At 40.8% G+C, this 21,019-nt stretch overlaps 1 protein-coding gene across 9 annotated transcripts in view; it reads left to right on the top strand.

Moving 5' to 3' along the window:
- The window catches only part of htr2cl1 (5-hydroxytryptamine (serotonin) receptor 2C, G protein-coupled-like 1), a 141,851-nt gene that overhangs the window by 98,553 nt on the left and 22,279 nt on the right, over positions 1 to 21,019 (top strand). For all 9 annotated transcript variants that reach the window (XM_027287882.1, XM_027287886.1, XM_027287880.1 and 6 more), the window contains 2 exons: positions 13,566 to 13,738; positions 18,579 to 19,644. In XM_027287882.1, the coding sequence (XP_027143683.1) occupies positions 19,227 to 19,644 (418 nt within the window). In that variant the 5' untranslated portion in view covers positions 13,566 to 13,738; positions 18,579 to 19,226. The remainder of the gene's footprint in view (positions 1 to 13,565; positions 13,739 to 18,578; positions 19,645 to 21,019) is intronic.

The raw sequence follows: 21,019 nt of genomic DNA, 5'->3' as shown, positions 1-21,019 counted from the left end.
TGGGTATAGGCCATAGCGTCGTGCAGATAGCGCGTGCAGCCCTACTGCAATCTAAAAAAAAAGACAGATTAAGGAGATGACTCTTTAAAAATTAACAAAAAAAAAATAAAACACTTGCCAATACTATTTCAGGTCTAATATGACCCCATTTTTTGTACATAACAATAAAAAAAACATTAAAACTTGCGAGCAGCACGCGTTAATTTTTCCCAGACACCTCAAGCAGGCGAAGCCAGACAGAAAAAAGCAAAGAGATCCGGTGGATTTTTAAAATAAAAGAAAAATAAAAAGGCAAAACTAATTAACTACGTAGCAGATATTAACATGGCATGATGAGAAAACATACACAGGGAAAGGTCCAAATCTGAGCAAGTAAACAAGTTGGGAGGTCTAAACGTCGCTTCTAAACGCTGGAAGTCGCGTGCAGGACGGACCAAATACGCACGCTCACGCAACGCACCGCGGAGGCCGGGGGATTCCCGGGAGAGGAAGCCTGTTTGAGCAGTGAGAGAACACGCTGCTGAGTGAGAGCAAGCTGCGGTGGGCCTTCCCATAGAAATGCGCTCACGCGTCCCGAATTGAGGTTAAAGTGCCTCATTATCACCGGCCAAGCTGGCTCGGGGTTTTAATACACGGCAAAATAATTTTCACCCCCATTGGGGGTTTGGTGGGTGTTAATTTAGAGCCCTGTAATATATCTATAGATATATAGTAATATATAATAGATATATTATATATAATATATATATATTATTGTTCGTAACAAAAATAATTCCAGCTGGGATTATTTTACTGTCTCACAGGCGTATTAGGCAATATAACACGGGGGTGTCTCTGTCCGGAAATATCGCAAAAGCCTGCTTTTTTTTCGGGGTATGGTAAATAATGACCGCTGTCACAAGCACGGTTACAAGACCTGCAATCCGTTGGCGGAAGGTTATCTGAATCAGGCGACCGCCCTACACAGGACTCCGCGTCATGGTAAAGTGTGCGCGGGGGATTGGAGATGTTTTGTATGTTTAGATTTAGAGAGATTTTATGGATGGAAACATCATCCCGACTCCAACAACGTCATGCCTGCCCCGTTCAGCGTTGAAAGCTCTGGGGTATCCGAGCATCAACACTGGGCGATGTTGTGTCAATGGGCGGCATCCTCGTTGCAAAAGGGGCAGTCTGCATGTTAATGGTTGACTCCACCCAGTGTGTGAAGCAAGTGTGAAATAAAAAAATAGATGAAATAACTTTTGGCTAAGCTATAAAACTGACTGTTGCAATACATACGAATAATAGCTCCATCCTGCCGTCTCTTTGATGCCGCCTCTCTTCAATTCATCACTCCTTGTCCTCGTTTTTCCCCTCTGAATCATCACCCCTCCCTTCATCCCTCTCTCTAACTGGTCTCCTGAAGTCTTCGACTGTTAAGACCCTTACCAGACCTCTCTAATTGCCCTTGACTGTGGCGCGAACCCAAAAATCCTCCTGCAGCTTTAACTCAACTCCCGCTAATCATGCGAAGAAAAATGGACCAATGGCACCCGAGGGGCCCCTCATCGTGCTGCATGTTAAGAAGCCTTAGATGCACAATTTACTGAAAAATACCAAGTCAAGGGAAGGAACAACACACACCAAGCCAAGACCGACGAGCAAAGATGAGGATATAAATAATCAGGTACTCTTCCATTTTTCTATCCGAGTCATCGTCTTTCATTCCTCCCTACCATCTCCTTTCTACTCTCTGGCTTTCCATCAGCGCTGATTACAGCTCGCGACCTGATTTTCACCCACCTGTGTGTGTGTGTGCATGTATATGTGTGTTGTTATTTTTCCATTACCTGATTATTTATATCCTCATCTTTGTCGTCGGTCTTGAGCTTGAGTGTGTGTTTGTCTCTCTTCCCTTGACTTCGGTATTTATTCAGTAAATTGTGCATTTAAGGCTTCTTAACATGCAGCACGATGAGGGCCCCTCGGTGCCATCGGTCATTTTTCTCTCCGCCTGATTAGTGGGAGTTAAAGCTGCAGGAGGATTTTTGGTCGCGCACAGTCAAGGGCAATTAGAGAGGTCTGGAAGGGTCTTAACAGTCGAAGACCTTCAGGAGACCAGTTAGAGAGAGGGATGAAGGGAGGGGTGATGGATTCAGAGGGGGAAAAAAGAGGACAAGGAGTTGATGAATTGAAGAGAGGCGGGCATCAAAGAGAAGGCAGGATGGAAATGTAATGGTGGGATGGCGGAGATTATGAAGAGGGAGGGAAGGATGAACAGATGGAGGGAAAGAGTGATAAAGGGATTTAAACAAGGAAGAAAGGGAGTTAATGGTGGAAGAGAAGTCCTAATACATCCATAATAATAATAAAAAAGTTCATAATACAATTTTAGTTAGTTAGCTAGTAGTGGAGTTACAATGGATGGAGTATTGAAATCACTGTAGGAAAATCTTATATATGCCTATGTTACCCAGCCACCACCAGTTAAGTTGGAGATTTGGGTGTGTTATGCTAATAGTAGCTAATAGCTAATGTAGACTCGAGCTCTGAAGTGAAAGCATGAGCCACAAGTGAGCCACAAAAGCAATTTAATTTATACAGTAGTAACCCCCCCCCCAAGTAAACACTTTGATTTGTAAAAATTGGTGTGAGTTCATCTTTACAGGATCACCAAAGTCAGTATAATTCATCCGTAGGGGAAGCTGAACATGTGTACCAAGTTTCATGGCAATCCGTGCAATACTTTATTTATTTTTCACATAAAACCTCAAATGTCAAAAGTCATCCTCTGAGAACCATGAATGTCTGGAAGCCAATCCAGACTGCTGGTGGCGCTAAATTAAAAGGTAAGCGATCATCAGTTTCATTATGATACACATCCATTCAATAGTTGTTAAGACATTAAAACTTGGGGGAAGACTAAAGTCTGTAGGGTTCAATCTCAGGAGACCACAAATCTCTATTTCATGACAATCTAAACTAAAAGCTATAAAACCCACTGGCACTAGGGGGTGCCAGTAGGAAACTAGGGGGATGAATAATGCGCTAAGTCACAAAAATTCCAATTTCTACACACATTTTGCAGATATATAAACGCTTTGATTAAAAAATGCTTCTTCAATTTGTGGATAAAAACATAAACCAAACAGTGTTACATTTCTATTATAAGATCTACTGCAAATTAGTAGCAAAGTCACAGTAGTTCACAGATAAAACTTCTTTTCTGGAGCGATGTAACGATCCTCTGTCATATTTAGCTGGTTAGCAGTGGCACAGAAATGTTCCATTTATAATGAATTGTGTTGATGGGAACAACCTGTACATGGAGAAACGCCATCTGTCGTTGATGGTCCCTAGATGTTGTGGTATGTCATAAAAATTGGCACAAAAAAAAGAAGCGTTTTTCCAAAGATAACCCAACTCTGATTACGTACAGACACTGCCAGCAGTTATTTTCATTGGTTAAAGCCGCGCTCTTGAGGATATACAGTTTTAGAGCATTTTGCAGTGAATCAAATACATCCCTTTTAGCTTCAAGTGCTGAAGGACGGACTATCTTTCAGGAGGGTGTCATCGATTTATGATGGCGTCCAAACACACACCCCACATGCATACGTGGAAACGGTGAAGGTACTTCAAATCCAAACACACTGGTGTGGAGGTCAGGTCTCTACTGATGGATGTTGACGTTAATAGGTGAGGGGAATGGTGATGGCCACATGTGCACAGACACCTCCATTCAGCCATAACTCCCAGACCCATCATTTTCTCCTTCTCTCTCTCTCTTATCTGACTATTTTCCTCTTCTCTAGTGAATTCTGTCCCTTTAACCTCCTTCTTATCACCCACAGTGCATTACTAGGTCAATTCAATACCGCTATACTTATTCATAATTGTGTCAGGTTTTACAGATCAAGTGCCTTCTTTCTTTTTTTTTTTTTACTAGTATTCATTCCCAGCATCTGTATCTAATTGGCCTTTTCACCTATCTCTCTCTTCTCTCACTTGAGTTCTCTCTTCTTGAGTTCACTCATTTTCTCCTGAACTCAACCACAAGAAACACTCAGGATGTGAGCCCCAGTTTCCAGCGTCTTCTGTAGGTCCTGTAGCTTGTACACCCTCCGTCCACCACGACCACTTCCCTACGACCTGCAAACACCTTCCATCAAATTATAATTGGGAAAACAAATTAATTAGAAATGGAATTCCTTGGAGACTGCAGTAATGACTGCCTGTCACTTTGATTGTTAATTACTGTCCTACTACCTATGATATAATGTAAACAACATGTATCTTATATTCTCTCTGGACTGGCACTTTCAGGTGACCATAACTTACTTTCTCTTTCTATGTGCTGGTTTCAGTTTTCCTGGCATGCTCTGCTTTTTTATACAATCAGTTGTTATATTCAATGTTTTAAATACCCCACAACCGAAAAGTAAAGTAACTTATTGAGTAATTATTCATTAATGCAAGCACAGTGGTAATTTTCATAAATGATGGGAAGCAAAAACTTTCAACTTTCTGGTTCAACGTCTGGGGACTACAGTACAAATTTCTGTATTTTATGAGAATCCATCCAATAAGTCATGAAACTAAAAGCTAAAAGAAAATAGTTGTTGAGACACTAAAAACTAACTAACTAAACTAAAAATTTAAAAAACTGCTGGTAGCCTTAAAGTAAAACTTTGGAAGACTGAAATCTCTAGGGTTCAACCTCAGGGGACCACAAATCTCTATATTTTATGATAATCAGTTCAACAGTTAAACACCTGTCGATAGCTCGAAAGTAAAGGTCAAGGAATGACTAAAGTCTGTGGAGTTCAACTTCTGGGGATTTCTATATTTTTTTAATAATCAATTCAGTAATTGTTAAGACATGAAACTAAAAGCTAAAAAAACTGCAGGTAGCCCTAAAGTAACACTTGGGAAGACTAAAGTCTGTGGGGTTCAACCTCAGGGGACCACAGATCTATCATATTTTATGATAATTCAACAGTTGTTAAGACAATAACTATTGAAGACTGAACATATCATATAACAAATGCTGTTGTCAGTGCATGGTTAAACATTTTGACCCTTCCTGTATGGATTTAAGACTCTTTTTTTTTTAATACATCAGAAGTGCCAAAATTTTTACACAGGTTAAGACTTTTAGCCCCGAGACACTGCTTGTGCTGTCAAAACATCTTCTATATAAACCACATAAGAGGCAGGTCGAAGGCAAAGGATGAAAGTGAGTGTGAGGTTGAAGGGAAAAAAAGGTGGTGGGGGGATGGGATGGAGTTATAAATATCTAGAGCAAGAGGGAGAGGGCAAGATGTGTCACTTCCCCCCCTCCAGTGTCTGCTCTTCAGTTCTTCTCCTCCACTTAAAATTTACTGGGAGGCACAGGGAGAGATGGATGGATGGATTGAGAGGAGAAGGCAAGAGAGATGGAGGAGTGTGTCGCTGCCCACTCAAGGGCAAAGAGCACCTTGACAGCAGTTCTGGCAAAAAGACGACTCATGTCTTCTCACTACATTTTTCTCTTAGTCTGTATTCTTCACTCTTATTTATTCTTTAATTTCATGTCAGTTTATTGCCTTTAATATGTCTCTCACAAGATGCTACAACATAAATGTTAGTCCCAAATCTGAGTCTTCAAAAAATGATCACACATAAGTTATCCATATTTTTTCAGTCAGTGGTGGAGACCAATAAATCTACCCATGTCTATGGCCAATAATGTACTGAATCTTCAGGTTTAATTCTGCGTCACACAAGACAATATACCCTATTATATTCACATTTTTGTTTTGATGCTAAATTTTATATAACTGGATGTTTCTAGTCTGTTTTTATGGCACTGAACCTCTCTGCCAAAGCCGAGACTCAATGTTCATTCTTGCCCTTGGAAAAGAATGAAAAAATCTTAGCACACGTTACATTAAGGAAAAGAAAAACCTTGAAGCTTTAGAACTAAACGTCCTGCTCAGTGCTCAGACAAAATTTGCAATTTTATTAAAACTGGGTGAAAAAAAAAAAAAAAAGGTTGTTTGTTTAAGTTCTGTTTGATTCTACAAAGAAGAATGTCATCTGCAAAGAAGTACATTTTTACTACAAGGCTGAGAATAAGAAAGTGATGGAAAAGAAACAAAGGTGACTGGAAAGGAGGGTCAGAAATGAACAAGAATACAAAAAGAAGCAAGAGAAGGTCGAAAGAAAAGACGTACAGAAGACAAATGGAGCCTAAGAGACTGAAACCATAGAGAAATTGGATTATCCGGATTCCTGTATGAACACGCACATACACATTAAGTACACACACACACATTTATATATTTATATTTATATGTAAGTTTTTATATCAAATAGCTTTTATCGTTGTAGTTTGCTTGACAGAAAAGCTTTCTTTGGACTCTTTGGAACAAATTGTGCAAAACACAAACTTGCACACAGACTGTGGACATATTACATTGTTGATTATGTTCTCATTGAATGAAAGCCAAGGACTTCTTGCCTCACCTTGCGTTGTATTGAAAGTTATGTAAGCCAAGATGTGCGTCATCTTAGCACGGTTAAAACATGTAATTAATATGTAAAATGCTTCAGAGTCTCCCATGTGGAACATTTGACTTTGTTGTAAGTATGCATTGCTGGATGCTAATGTGTGTACATGCATTTACCAGTTTATGATTACCATCTGTGCCTTGTCCCTAAAGTCTTTACGTAATGTTTAATTACCATTAAAACCTAAGTAGCCCTAACAGATGTAGGACCCATGATGTCGTAATAGCTTTAGGATTTTCTGTAAAGTTCAGGGGGTTAGATAATGATGGATGGATTGAGAACTATTAATGTCCTTGGCTTTCACATGAATTCGATGTTTTTACCATTTTACAGTCTGCTGTATCCAAACCAACCCACTGTTTACTTTAAATAAGCGTGGTTCGCTTTCATGCAGAAATGTTCAATATTTCATTTGGCTTTCAGAGCCTCATTTTGTGTTATTAGACTTGCTGCCCGCGAGGTTTAATCACAGCTCATGTTTATGTGATTGGATCAGTATTGTCGCTGGGAGTCTATGTACTTAACAAGTCAAGTCACACAAAATACTGTCAGATAATCTCTGACTTCCAGCACAATCCAATGAGGATTTTAGGAAGAATTCAACCTTTATGTTCAGAGATATTTAGACTAATTTCTTAGATTATCAGTGAGGGTGGAGATAATTACAACATTTTTCCAGATGGAGCACTTGGTCTTGCATAACGGTCTTGGTTGGTACTACTCTCTGGATAAATGAATGACTCAAAAAGAGAAACACACAAATAGAAGGTAAATAAAATATGTGTTAATGTATATTAACAATAAAAGGTCAATTGCTGATCGGAAGAGCTGACAGAGCAGCCAATAAAATGCAACTAGCCGTTGGGATGTTGGTTTGACCAGTCAGATTGCTTTGATGAAAACACCCCATTGTATAAACACTCAGATTTGAGTGCACACACATGCATGAAGACAAATTACATGTTCAGTATGTGCATAAGCCACAACTGGACACCATCTGGTGTGCTGTACATGTAGTCCAGCAGGAAAAGTGCTGTACATTCCTGGGATGGAAAGCCATGCATTATGGGAATTATAGGGGCCAGCTGGAACGCTTCTTTGACCTGCAAGATGCTGCAAAAAGTTCAAACTTAACCTAGTTATGACATAAGTGGGTATGATAAGGAACCATTTATTATAACTTCATTGGCCTTTATGAATATTTGAACAGTCTGCAGTCTTGTACCTACAACCGAATCACAGCCGTGCTGATATTCACGATAACAGCATGACCTCGAGTGTGATATTGTGAAATTTATTATTATTTATACAACAGTTCTACAAGTTCTGCTTATTGACAGTAATAAGTGACAACAGATTATGATTTGCTTGTTTATTTGATGATTTATTTGGCTCAACAAGCCAAGCACAACCATGACACTCTGGTTCCTGTAGATCTTCTTCAAACAGCTTGAAACTCACAAGGTGTGGGCATATTTCTCTTTGTTATTACCATCTCGTCACCTCACATCACAAACATTTCATTGATGACTGCAACAACGTTATGGCAACTTCGACCATCTCGGACCACCTCGGCACCAATAAAACCCCTCCAGCCCAGCTCAGCTAGCGGGGGACATGAAATGACTCGGAAAAGACGTTTTTTAACGTCTTAGATCACATTTAGTAAACCTGTATGTAAATGTATTATGTTTATGTTCCCTAATGTATTTAATGCCGATTGTCAATCACCAGCAGGAGCTGACATGTTGACACATGAGCATATTTTACCCTCAACCCCACATCTTCACTTCATTTCTTTCATGCTTTTTCTCTCTCTCTTTTTTGTTCCCAGTGGTGTGAAATCAACTTATCCACCTGTCTCTTTCATTTTCCACAGTGTTAGTCACCATACGGTTCCCATGGGCGGGGGGCCGCTGCCTTTTACTTACTACAATACGAGAAGAGGATAACTACTGATTGCTTCGGTTAAGCTTAGTTGGGGTGTAAAAGATTTAAAGGCACAAGTTTGGGCAAAATCAACCTGCCATTGAGAACGATAAAGGTCTAACTGGTTTCAACAGACATCGACGAGTCACCCACACAGTCCTGAGAACATCTTGAATCAGTAAACATGTGACCTTTGTGGGTGTGTGTATACAAAATAATTAATGAATTAATTAACCAGTTAACCTGGATGTCTCAACACAGAAATATCCCAAACCGTCTGGTGGGTTTGCTGTGTGAGGAGAAGAGGGAAAGATTAATTCATTCTTCAACTCTTGAATTCAGAGGTCTCAGAAATACATAATACATAAAAACCTGAGCGGAGTTTGCTGAACCAGTGACACCGATATGCTCTTGAGGAGAGGTTTTGGCTCTGGCTTCCTTCAGGACTCTGTAGTTAAGTGGAACTGTTGGCTGAGCAGCACATAAATCAACGAGAAAACTCGTTTTTAAGGTTAAAATTTCTCTCTGATCGCTTGTATTTCACCCCACCCAGAGCCCCAGTTGTTGTTGCGCTTATGATCTTGCAGTTGACACATCAGCTCTGCTTTAATGGAATTTCTTGACAGCAGGAGGGCGGAGAATAAATACACACACATAAACACAGACAAAAGAGTTGGCGTAGAGCAGAAAGTGTTTTGTGCACAGAGGAGCCTCCTCTTTTATTACTGGAGTGTCAACTTTTAATTAAAGCGAAAATAAGGTAGGTGCGTTGATTTATTGGCAAAGATAGAGGCAGTGAAGAAGATACAGGCTGTAACGGTGACAAGTCAAGTGAGACAAGAGAGACAATATAAAACTCTACTGCAGGAAAGTCAAGAAATGGAAGATGTAACAGGTTTTAACGATGAGTTTTGCTAAATTTTGGGGTGAAAGGAGCCAGCTGAGGTGGTCCGGGCATCTGATCAGGATGCCTCCTGGGTGCCTTCCTTTGGAGGTGTTCTGGACGTGTCCAACTGGGAAGGTATCTTCGGATAAGACCCAGAACTCTCTGGAGGGAAGCCTGGAAATGTCACGGGATCCCACAGAGGAGCAGGAATGTGTTACTGGCGAGAAAGACAACTGAAACGCCCTGCTAAACCTGCTGCCAACGTGATCCGACCTCGGATAAGCAGAAGGAAATCGTCATGTCACAACAAGGACAGCTTCAGCTAACATAAGTTACAGATGTTTTGTGTAGCAACACATGGAGGTAGTATCAGTGACGTCTTCCAGACTTCACGTCCAGAGTGTGGTGGCCATCCCGGCTAATCTGAAAAATGGGTAAGCACTGAGGCACGCTGCCACCAGCTCAGGTTCTGGCATGACATCAGCTCCGCTCCCTTACGCCCTGCACCTGAAATCAGTTTACCTCACTGTACTGTTGGGTCTCCAAGCTACTGCCTGAATTTCTTAAAAAATACACTGACTCTCATCTTCTTCTTTTTTTGCAAATTTGTGATACTTTGATTCGGTTACTGATCAATTAGGAACTGTGTCAGATTACATTGTTAAAGTAACTCTACCAACACCAGCCAGTGCTGCTGCTTTTGTGGTCAAGAAACACGAACGGCTAACAGAGAAAAGAACGGAAATGAAGCGGGTGAAGCTGTTACGAGTCTGTCTGCCTTTGCTTTAATAATAAATCTAACTTCTTCATATTACACACAGTATCTTAACATTTCAAATTAGAAAGTCTCAGTCCAATTTCCTCAAACACGTTTACTTTCATTGAAGCGTAGACTTGTTTTTGGTCAATGAATAAATTATTTTATAAACGTAGATGGAAGTGCGACTGATAAATAAATGATGACTCGGAGCAGACTAATTTTATTTTATTTTAAAATTCTGAAATGTTGTTTACCGGCCACGACCTCCAGAAATATTGAACTCTCTCTGCTTCATGCATATTTCACAGCAGACTTTCGGTAATAGATCATATTGCACTCTACTTTTTATACATAAGCTGACCTTTAAGCAACTGGAATTTAAATTATGATGACAGATCATTGAAGTTTACCTTTTTTTCTTCTTTTTTTTCAATCTTGCATCTTCTTTCTTGACATTTCTAAAGTTCGGCTGTAATCTGCCGTCTGTCTCTTTGTATCTGTAGTTTAATTAATCTCCTTCGACAGGAAGATGCTTCCAAGATTCCTATTTCATGTTCACTTGAAGGCTCTTCCCTTTGTGTTTTATTCATTCTTTACAGTATCTGCTTCTCTCTCTCTCAGTTGAGTGATACTGGGGGGGGGGTTTCTGATTAATAGCCGAGAGGCCATTCATGTAACATAATGAGTTTCTCCTGCTGAAGTGCGTGCGTAACGTACGGTTGAGTGGTTCTGCATTCCTGTTTGGGAGGCTGTGTTTTCATTTTCGTACACGTAGCGCTGATAGCAGTGGAAAACGCTCCGTTTCCATTAACTCACTTATCGACCCTGAGTGACGTTTTCCCATTTCTTTCCCCATTTCTCTACTCACCTCCATCAGTCCTTTTATCCCCGCAGGGTTACAAATACAAATTACACCAGCTATATGAACTTAAAGGCACCAATTAAATATCAATATGTCCTTTTTAAAATTAACCGGAGGACCCCCAGTTGAGGAAATTTGTCGCTTGTGTCTTAATATGTAATCTTACCACTCTCATTTCAGTCACACACCACCGGTATCTCACTGATTTTGATGAAACTGGATCGTATTTTATGGAGGAAACATTTCCTGTTTTTCCCTCTGACTGATTTGCCTCAACTCTCTGTGATTTATCGAGTCTGAAATAGATTTCAGAGTTGTGTATGTGGCCTCTTCGTGGTCTTTTAGCTCTGTTTTTGGTCTCCACCGACTCCTGAGTGAAATATCTGTCTTTTTAGCTGCTAAATTCTACATTCTACATGCTGCAACACTAAAACATGAAAGTTGAAGGCAGCGAAACAGCTTCCTGATGGACAGAGAAGTAAACTGCTGCCAACTGTAGCTGCTGTTAGCTCCGTTTGTTAGCCGGGGCTGTTAGATGTGAGTAGACAGAGAGAGACAGACGATGGGATGTTTAAAGAGTCAAAGCGGTTAAGTATATTCTTTGCTGGATTATGTAAAGCCATTAACACAGAGCTGCACCGCAAATGTGATACCACATAATCCCTCCATCTGTGTGTGTTTGTGTGTCAGATGCAAAGAGGAGGGTGGGTGCACGATGGTGCAACTCAAAGATATTATGTCTGTGATCTGCTGTGAACAATGAAGTGAGCTGAACGTCTGCAGTGATGCAGCCCCGGACGTGTCGGCGTGTCGAAGGCATTACGATGCAGCGTGTAAAACTGTGCAGACAGATAACAGATCGCGGCGCGTTGGCAATCTGAGACACAACGGAGAACAGAGCGTCGCTTAAGTCAGTCAAGAGACACATACAAAGCCAAAGGCGGGGAGGTGGAGGAGAAAGACAAGCCTTCGGGCGCCGCAGAGAGACAGACAGACAGAGAAAAGATACAAATGATGATGGCAAAGCGAGACAAACGATCGGACGTGATGGATAGAAGGAGAATGTTAATGGATCGCTGCGATCGAAAGAATGAGAGGAAGAGGGAGGGAGGATGGAGGATGAGGAGGTCAGAAGTTAAGAAGGGAGGACAGAAGGATCAAGGAAAGGAAGAATGAGGAAGGAAAGATTAAACATGAAGCAGGAAAGTGAAGCTTCAATGGTCCAGTGTGTAGAATTTAGTGGCATCTAGTGGTCAGAATGCAGCCGACTGAATACACCTCACGCTCTTGTTGCAAGCATAAAGAAGAAATCACAGTGGCTTAATGATCCTTTGTACCGTAGAGTCAGTGTTTGGTTTGGCGGACTCCGTGGAAGAGGACAGTAATAAAAGTCTTTCTATGGTAACATAAACATAGCAAATGTTATTTACAGGTGATTAAACGCTCATGAAACCCTTTGAATGTTACACACTGGACCTTTTAACGGCGGCTTCCGGACTTCCAGCACATCTATATTCCATTGGTTTCAGCTTAACGTCTTGGTAGCGATGTAATATTGACCCAGAATCCAAAAGTGAAAAGATTTAAACTGCTGAATGTTTCATCAGGTTTGTGCAGTTCGATCAGAGCGCTGTTAGAGGTGCAGGAAACAGAACTTTTGGTTAATTGATTTGATGTTTCCAACCAAAACATGCTGCTCAGGAGGAAGTGTTCACAGTTTAGCTTCTTGGATCCTGACTCAAATATCTCAACAGCTCTCGGAGACGTTCCTGTGATGTTTTGTTCAGACAAATTCAGGGGATCAACCCCCAAGACCGGCTGTTAATGTAAAAACCATGTAAGTTATTTGTACAATGTTGTGATTTGTGACCAAACCAAGTGGCAACTTGACAAAAACTGCGGTTCCTCAAACGTCAGTCTCCATAAGTCCCCATGTTCAAATGTCCAACTTCACAGCAGAAATAAACATGTTTAAACATGTTTACGACATTTTTTGAATCTTCTTTTTAAGAACTCTTCGACTTGTAATGGAAAACTTATTGACATGTGCTTGTAGAAATGTCTTAAAAAGCTTAATTTTAAATGATCTTGCCATGTAAGCTGTTTTTCTCTCCCATAGCCACCTCCTGTTTCTTTCTTTCACGGTGCCAGAAAACTCTTCGTGACCTTGCACTACGATAACGTCTTAAACCCGTCTAAACTGGTCTGCCTTCTGTAGAGCCAGACTTTAAGAGGAAAGTGATACCGCTTTCGTAATTCCCGATAAATACTTCGCTGTATTCACGTGTTGAAAGAGAGGTCGAGATTTAAGATTTGGCTCAGACTAAAGACTTCTGATCTCCAACAGATACTCGTTGGTTTGGCAATGAAGCATCACCAAACATATTCTATCTTATCTAACCATGTGATGATGAGAATGTTTATTCATTGTGCTGGATGAAAGAAGATTAATAGTACATTTGTTCTTCATTTGTTCTTGTTCTTAGTGTGTGTGGGTGTGTGTGTAGGAGCCACTGTGGTTTTCCGTCACTTCTGACCTGAAATTTTTCACAAAAGAGCATCAAGTCTTTTTTTTTCTTCTTCCTCCGTAGGCAGATGGATGATGCTGATCCCTCGCTCCGGAGGTGTGGAGTGACAGATGACAGAGGGTTTGATACAGCGGGAGACAAACAGCGAGATAACGCCGCCGCCAGAGAGGGTCACCGCCGGCGGTAATGGAAAACGCTGGCAAAGGTCAGGCACATCGATCGGGAGGCGAGGAGAAGTAAGTGACCGATTTCCTGACGGTGGGATGACAATGCTTCACATTTCTCTTTGTTGTTGCACCTATTTACACCTGCAAATACTCAATATTTCTGACCCAAGGAGCTTCAAAGTTGTTCTCACGTTGCTGCACATCCCTTCCTATAAAGGCTTTTTTTGATCACTGTATTGTTGTCTTAGCTTTTGTGGCTGAAGAAGATACGTCGCTGCACTATATATAGTCAGCTCATTCAACTTTTTGTGGTTGAAACTATCATGTGTGGGCTCTATCTGGGCACTCGAAGTTTATTTATTTATTACAGCGGTTAGTGTGAGTGCTATCCAAACAGACAAAGAAATGAAAACCACAGATCTATAATTTATGATGTTTACAGTCTCTTACCACTGCAAGGAAAGGCTCGTCTTGGAGGTAGCAGGTAGAAACTGTTGAGAAAAGTTGAGTCTGTAAATACAGCTGCTGTTACCTTTAAAGCAACATTTTATTTTAACAACACTTTCATATATAAAACCAGTGATTATTAGAACCAAATAAAGACTTGTAGTAAGCCAATATCCCTCCTAAATACACGTTCATGCGAGCATAACCACATAGATACATCCCTTCAATACAGACAATAAAACAGTTCCATGAGTTTGGTTCAAAACAACTCAATAAAGGTGAGGCAGCTTACAAATAAACTATAAATAAATTCTATTTATTTCGTCCTATAAAGCCAAGTGTGTGAGAAAAAGATAATCTCTGTATTGTTGGAAGTTGCTATTTAATAATTCACCAACATTCCTATCTGCTGGTGTTTGTGAATATTTAATACAAACCCTTGTGAATGTTAATTAAGCATCAAACCACACCAAAAAACAAAAAGCAGCTAGCGTTCTTTGCCTTCATGAGGATGCTTCTTATTTCACGGCCACCCTCCGCTGTTTTATCTCGCGGAGCAGAAAGTGCAGCAACAATTCGTCCCCGCGGTGAAAAGCGGCGGCGTGGCGACATCTGTGCTTTAACTCGTATCCGTAACTCTCTAAGAAAAGAGGGGCAGGGGATGTTTTTGCAGTCACAACACCAATTATTATAATTCACGGATGACGTGACTGGTTAGTGTGTTTCCATGCCAGGTTTAAGTCTCAAACTGTTAGTTAATTATTCTGAGAATAACAAATTACCGTCCTGTGGAGACGAAGGGTTGGTTAAACTTTGGGTGACTCTCAGTTTCTTCTTCTTCACCTCCCTCCTCTCGTCTCTCTCTGATGTATTGTTGCTTTATCAGGCCGGCTAAATGGTTCGCCTGCAGTGCTGTTTAGTCTCCTGTGAACTACACTCTCAGAAAAACTGGTTCTGGAGAACCTTTTTATCCTTAAGAACTCTTTTTTGCCAAATAAGGTTATTTTACTTAAAGATTATGCTCTACTATTGTTATATTATACTATTTATAATAAATTCTGGAAAGAACTTTGTAATAAACGGTTCTTTAAAGAACCGATAGGTGAAGGATTCCTTGCAGAACTGAAAAAGTTCCCCTATGGCATCGGCCTGACGAACTACTTTAGGTTCAAACACTTTTATTTGCATATGTGAAGAAAAACTAGTTCTTGATATGTTCCCTGGAGAACCTTTTCAACCTTGGGAACCCTTTGGTGTGGTTTGAGGTTCTCTGGGGAACTGAATGCAAAAAAGAGTTCTTTAAGTCACAGTTGGCAGCACTTTGGTGCAACTTTTTCATGTCTAATAAACTTTTTTTCCTTTATTAAAAAAAAAACAAAATTGCTCACTGGTTCTTCAGGTCGACCATTTGCAGCAGCTGTTCTTTGAAGAACCAATGTCTAAAAGGTTCCTTGCAGAACCAAAAAAAAAAGTTCCCCTATGGCATCAACATGAAGAACCACTTTAGGTTCTAACTTGAACCTTTATGTTTACTTCTTCTTATCTTTATCTTTTTACTGTTTAAGGTTCTTTGGGGAACTCATTGCCAAAGAAAGTTCTTTAAGTCACGACTGCAGCCCTTTAGTGCCATGAAGAACCTTTTTTTATGTCTTTGGTCCTTTTAAACATTATTTGGTATACTGATTGATGGTTCTTTAAGTCGACCCTTTGCAGCATCTGGTTCTTTGAAGAAACCAAAAAAGTTCCCCTATGACATCACCATGACCAACTTGAACCTTTATTTTCAAGGGTGTATGTTGATACCCGCCCTGAGAGGACGAGATACAAAGCAGCCTGTCTATTACACACTGAGCAGTGCAGAGGTGATTAAATGCACACACACATTATCACACTTATTCCATTTAGATCTGTAAACCACACGTTCACTGATGTTTCTACCACGATTTAAAATACATTTATCTCATTAAAGGCTCTGATTTCATCCACGGTGCTCCAACGTTTTATTGACTCCGTGTCGCGTAGACTTAGCTGAGACAAATAATCAATGCATGCTGATCGAAAGCACGGTTTGCAGCCTCTGTTAACCAGCTAAAGATATAGAGGCTGCTGATTATTGTGTGAGCTTCCTGTTTCTGAAAACTGGATTTGTCCTGGCGCAGTATTAATTTATTGGCGGTAGCTCAGTCCACGGGGAAGTGGCTTTGGGAACCGGAGGGTGGCCAGTATGGAGCGTGGACTGGTAGTTGGAGAGGCAGTTTGGATACTCTGAGACTGAGTTAGGAGACTGGGGTTTATTGTTGGACGTAAAAAGTGTTTCGGTTCACACCTCAACCTGTCGAACTTCTTTTAACCTGATCATCATCTTCTCAGAGCTTCCAGCATTTGATGATTGAGCTTTTTTTTGCTGTATTTCTGAAAGTTACGTGAGAAGACTGATGCTGCTCACATTTCTGAACCAGAAGGCAATTAGCTTATCTTAGCATGAAAATTGACTAAAGCTTGCCTCTTATATCTTGTTTGTTGAATCCAGAAATGTAAAAATTGAATTGAACATTCCTTCTATTACAAATTACTCGACTAGAAAGACTAGCTTCTTCTTCTGTATTATGGGGTCCTGTTGTGGTCCTCTGTACACCTGTACAAAACCAGAGACAGCTGACATCTGTTGTCTGTCTGTTGACGAACATCGATTCATCTCCATGCAAAGGGAGTCCACCATCCATCCTTCAGACATAGATATTTCTTGACAAACAACAGCTGGACAGTGACTTGTTAGAACACTGGACCTTTAAGTTGAATGCAGGATATTCCCCACCGTTGCGTATGGTTTGTTTTGGAGGCAACGTGTTTTATTATTTCATTATCATTTTGTCTGAAATTGGTATTCTGTTTGCACACAACGACACCTAGACAATTAATTTATGCACAAGCTGTCATTTAAACAAACAAAAGCACAACAGACGAATGAATACACACACACATATTGAGACAGATTCACGTTAAACAATACAAATGTTAAGATGCCAACACAGGCTAGATTTTTTTTTTATCATTGTGTTTATAGCAATGAGAAAAATGTGTACACACATTCAGAGTGCTCATTGTGTTCCTCATAGACTCCTCACCGCCCACTAAACTATCTCAGCTGGAGGCCTGAGTCTGCCAGGGGATGTGCTGCCTTTTTATCTCAATCACACACACACACACATATGGACTGAGGCACACACATACAAATAAAGTAAGTAAGTAAACACCCATTCACTTTTCATTCTTAAACCACACAGCCTGAAAAATATCTCGATGCATCTTGCAGGAAGGAAGGTCATGCAAAGACATACGTGCACACACACACACTCTCTCACACACACACGTATATATACGTACAGTATTCTCTGACTCCTTCACATATCCTTGAAGACGTTTATGAGGTACTAAATCACCAAGCCGCCTGAGTGCCAAGGTTAAATTGAGAGGACAGCCAGAACTTTTGCGTGCACACCGCGATCTTAGAGTGTAAACATCAAAAGCTTCTGTTTCGTTTTATCTCCTGGAGTTTATTTTAAATGACTGCGTTTGACGCTGGTCGGCGTTCTCTCACACACACATTTTATTACAGTGCAGATGATACCATAAATTATTCTGGTAAAGGAAGAAAGGAACAAAAAAGGAAAGAACTGAGTGGCTGAGTTAATGGATGGTTGGAGTGGGTGGAAGAAATGCAGGGAAGGTGGAAGGTTAGATTTAAAGGGAAGGAAGGAAGGAAGGAAGGAAAGCAATGAATTGAAGAAGGATCCACAAAAGCTGCAAAGAAAGGATGGATGACGGAAAATAGGATGAATGATTCAAACGAATAAAGGAGGGTAAATGAAGGTTGGGAAGATCGATGCATGCATAGATGTTAAGATCTTAAGACAGGAAGGAAGATGCAAGACAGAAAGGTTTGATTGATTGAATTGATGATGAAAGACAAGAGCTGTGCCTCAATACCAAGTGGCAACCTCTGTGGTTGGGAAGTGAAGCCAATGCGGAAGTGCCAAAAACTGCAGTTCCTCAAACGTCCACTTGAGGCTGGCTCCAGAAGTGAGTCAGTCTCCATAAGTCCCCATAAGTCCCCATGTTCAAATGTCCAACTTCACAGCAGAAATAAACAGCCTGGTACACTTCTGTGTAGTACACTGTGTACACTTCCAGCGTAATGCGCTAATTTCAGCAGGGTACAGTTCAAGTACGACCATTGTGCACTTGACAATCGCAACATTTACCGCTTAGTCTTCTTTGCCAAATTGCAATATTACCCAGTATACTAACATAAACAACGCTAAACTTGTGAATTCAACACTGATTTGTCTGTAAACATGGAGGTACGGAAATAGAGACAAAGCACAAGTGGATACAAATTGTGAAAACAGTTCAAAAGTTCAAAATCTTTTTCTTGATCTGATCTTTTTGTTTCCTTCAACAGATCAACCTCGTCATCAACTCTGACCTGAAAGAAGAAAAGCCTCTTGGAACACCTCGGATGCATCCAACCACATCAGGTTGTCATCAGTTGAATGCAGATATTAGAACTGACTGATACTCTGGAGCCGGCTTCCCGCAGCTTGCAGGCAGCAGCAGCCATGGATATGAGTAAACTAATTTTCAGCTCTAAATTAGAAACTCTTAAGCTCCCAAGAGGTGGATGTGACTGAACACCACAGAGCAATACAGGACGTCTTGGCTCACGTACACATTGAGAACTCATCGCCAATGACTCGTTGGCAAGAGATGGGAGATTCAAACTACAGGGAACAATTTGAGGCTGTTTGCAGCTAACAAGACTTTATTGGAATATAATCAAAACACTTGTAGCTAGTTCTTCCCAATCCCCTCTTCCCTGTCATTCCCCATCTCCAAGGTTACTTCCTCCCTGGTTTTCCCTGTTCCCCAGATCCTGTGTTCATCAGTCTGTACTGATTATTGGTGTTCTGTTGAATCCACACTTCAAAACTCTTTGATAACTCTCTCGATGCGGAGTGCATCCCTCTCCACCTTCTTCTTCCCTTTGCTGGTGAAGAAGGTGAATTAAAACCTCCTCGTTCCACCAAAAGGGTAAGAGTCTCTCTTTGGGATGGGAGGTCCAGCGAGGGCTCTTCTTGGCGGGTTTAGCACCACCACTTCTTCCCTAGAGGTTGGAGGTCGAATGGCTTGGCCAAGCAACAATCCCCTGGACCTTAACCAAAGTCTGCCATGGGGGATAGGGCTTGGAAGCAGCGTTGTTGGAGGTGCGGCAGCTATGAGTGGTGGTCTGGACAATTTTACCCAGGAGTCTGTCACCAGGGCTGTGATGAAAGAGAAAAACTGGCCAGCACTACTTATACTTGTCATCATCGCACTGACGATTGGAGGCAATATCCTGGTGATCTTGGCAGTGTCCCTGGAGAAGAAGCTCCAAAACGCGACCAACTTCTTCCTGAGGTCACTGGCGGTGGCAGACATGCTTGTCGGCATCTTGGTCATGCCGATCTCCCTAATTAACATCCTCTACGGTAGGTTTTCACCAAGCAATCGAACATTTATGTATGTACACATACTTTTCATCTTAATCAGTCTCTCCTAGACAGCTCACTATATCAGTGAGCAGGACAACTGAACCTCTACTCACCACATAGAAAACAAAACAGGCCACAAAACACACCTTAATATAGATGGCAGACACACCTTAGAAAACAAAAAGATACTGTGAAACACATCTTTGTGTCAGTTCACCCAAATCAGATGTATTTTCACACTAACCTAGTATCTAGGGACGCAGATACTTCCAGTTTTTTTTCATGCAGCTTTTGTTATATCTGCCTCTGAGATTTCAGCCTCCACCAACAACACGACGTAGGTGGACAACATCATACTTAGGGTATTCTCATCAATGTTCAATCATCATATTCAGCAGGCAATGTTTACCATGTCCGTGCTTAGTAATTTATGTAAGCACACCAACATTGTTATACCAGAGGAAAGGTCATGGGATCACCAAAGTCAATAAGATTCATCTTCTGGGGACCATCGATGGCTGCACCAAATTTAGTGAGAAAGAACCGAAACACTTGACCTTTTGGAGGTGCTGGATGAAAAGTCAAGAGATCACATAAATCATTAGAAATCATCCTCTGGGGACCATAAATATATGTACAAAGTTTAATGGCGATGGTCCGCCCAACAGAAGGATGGATTGACATTTCCAATCTTTAGAGCCATGTGTCTACTATGACTAAATATTTAAATGGTAACTTTAAATGGTAAGTCTCCATTTCTACTAAATATTTTTTGTTGTTTTTGTAGAGATGAATTGAGTCGTTAAATATGTCATTTCTCAAAGAAAAGGCTTGAGGTATTGTTAGGGTTATACATATACATACTCATAGTCATCATCCAGTAACGTCTGTTCAGTACAGTATCAGATGCTCCAATGTGCTACAAGTGCTTGTGTTGATTTGGTTCTTTACACCTTTCTACTTTAATCATGAAAAGACAGAGAGATGCCTGTAAATCTCACCCAATGTAAATGTAAGCAACCTTTGCTGTAGATTTCTACCCCCGATCTCAGGAATCCGAACCACCCACCCACTCAGCAGCTGTTGCCAGTACACTGTGACATGCAGCATGTCATGATGCAATTATTGAAATAATTATTGCTTCTCTGAGACATTGCACTGTAATATTGCGAGTTATACATGAGCTGGAGGATGCCGACTTGATAATTGTGATATCATACTAGCTATCAACTGCTGTTCTTGCTTACAATATCTCTGCCAGGATTCTGCATGAACGCCCACGTTTGTTTAACAGGATGTCGGGTTGTTACGTGGTAGGCTGTGTATTGAATTTCTATTCCAATGTTGAGTCAAAACATTAAATTAAAGGAAG

The sequence above is a fragment of the Larimichthys crocea genome, chromosome XIV (assembly GCF_000972845.2).
Source record: "Larimichthys crocea isolate SSNF chromosome XIV, L_crocea_2.0, whole genome shotgun sequence".
Lineage (NCBI taxonomy): Eukaryota > Metazoa > Chordata > Actinopteri > Sciaenidae > Larimichthys > Larimichthys crocea.
Note: the sequence above shows the minus strand (reverse complement) of the source record. Positions and strands in the feature narration are given on the sequence as shown.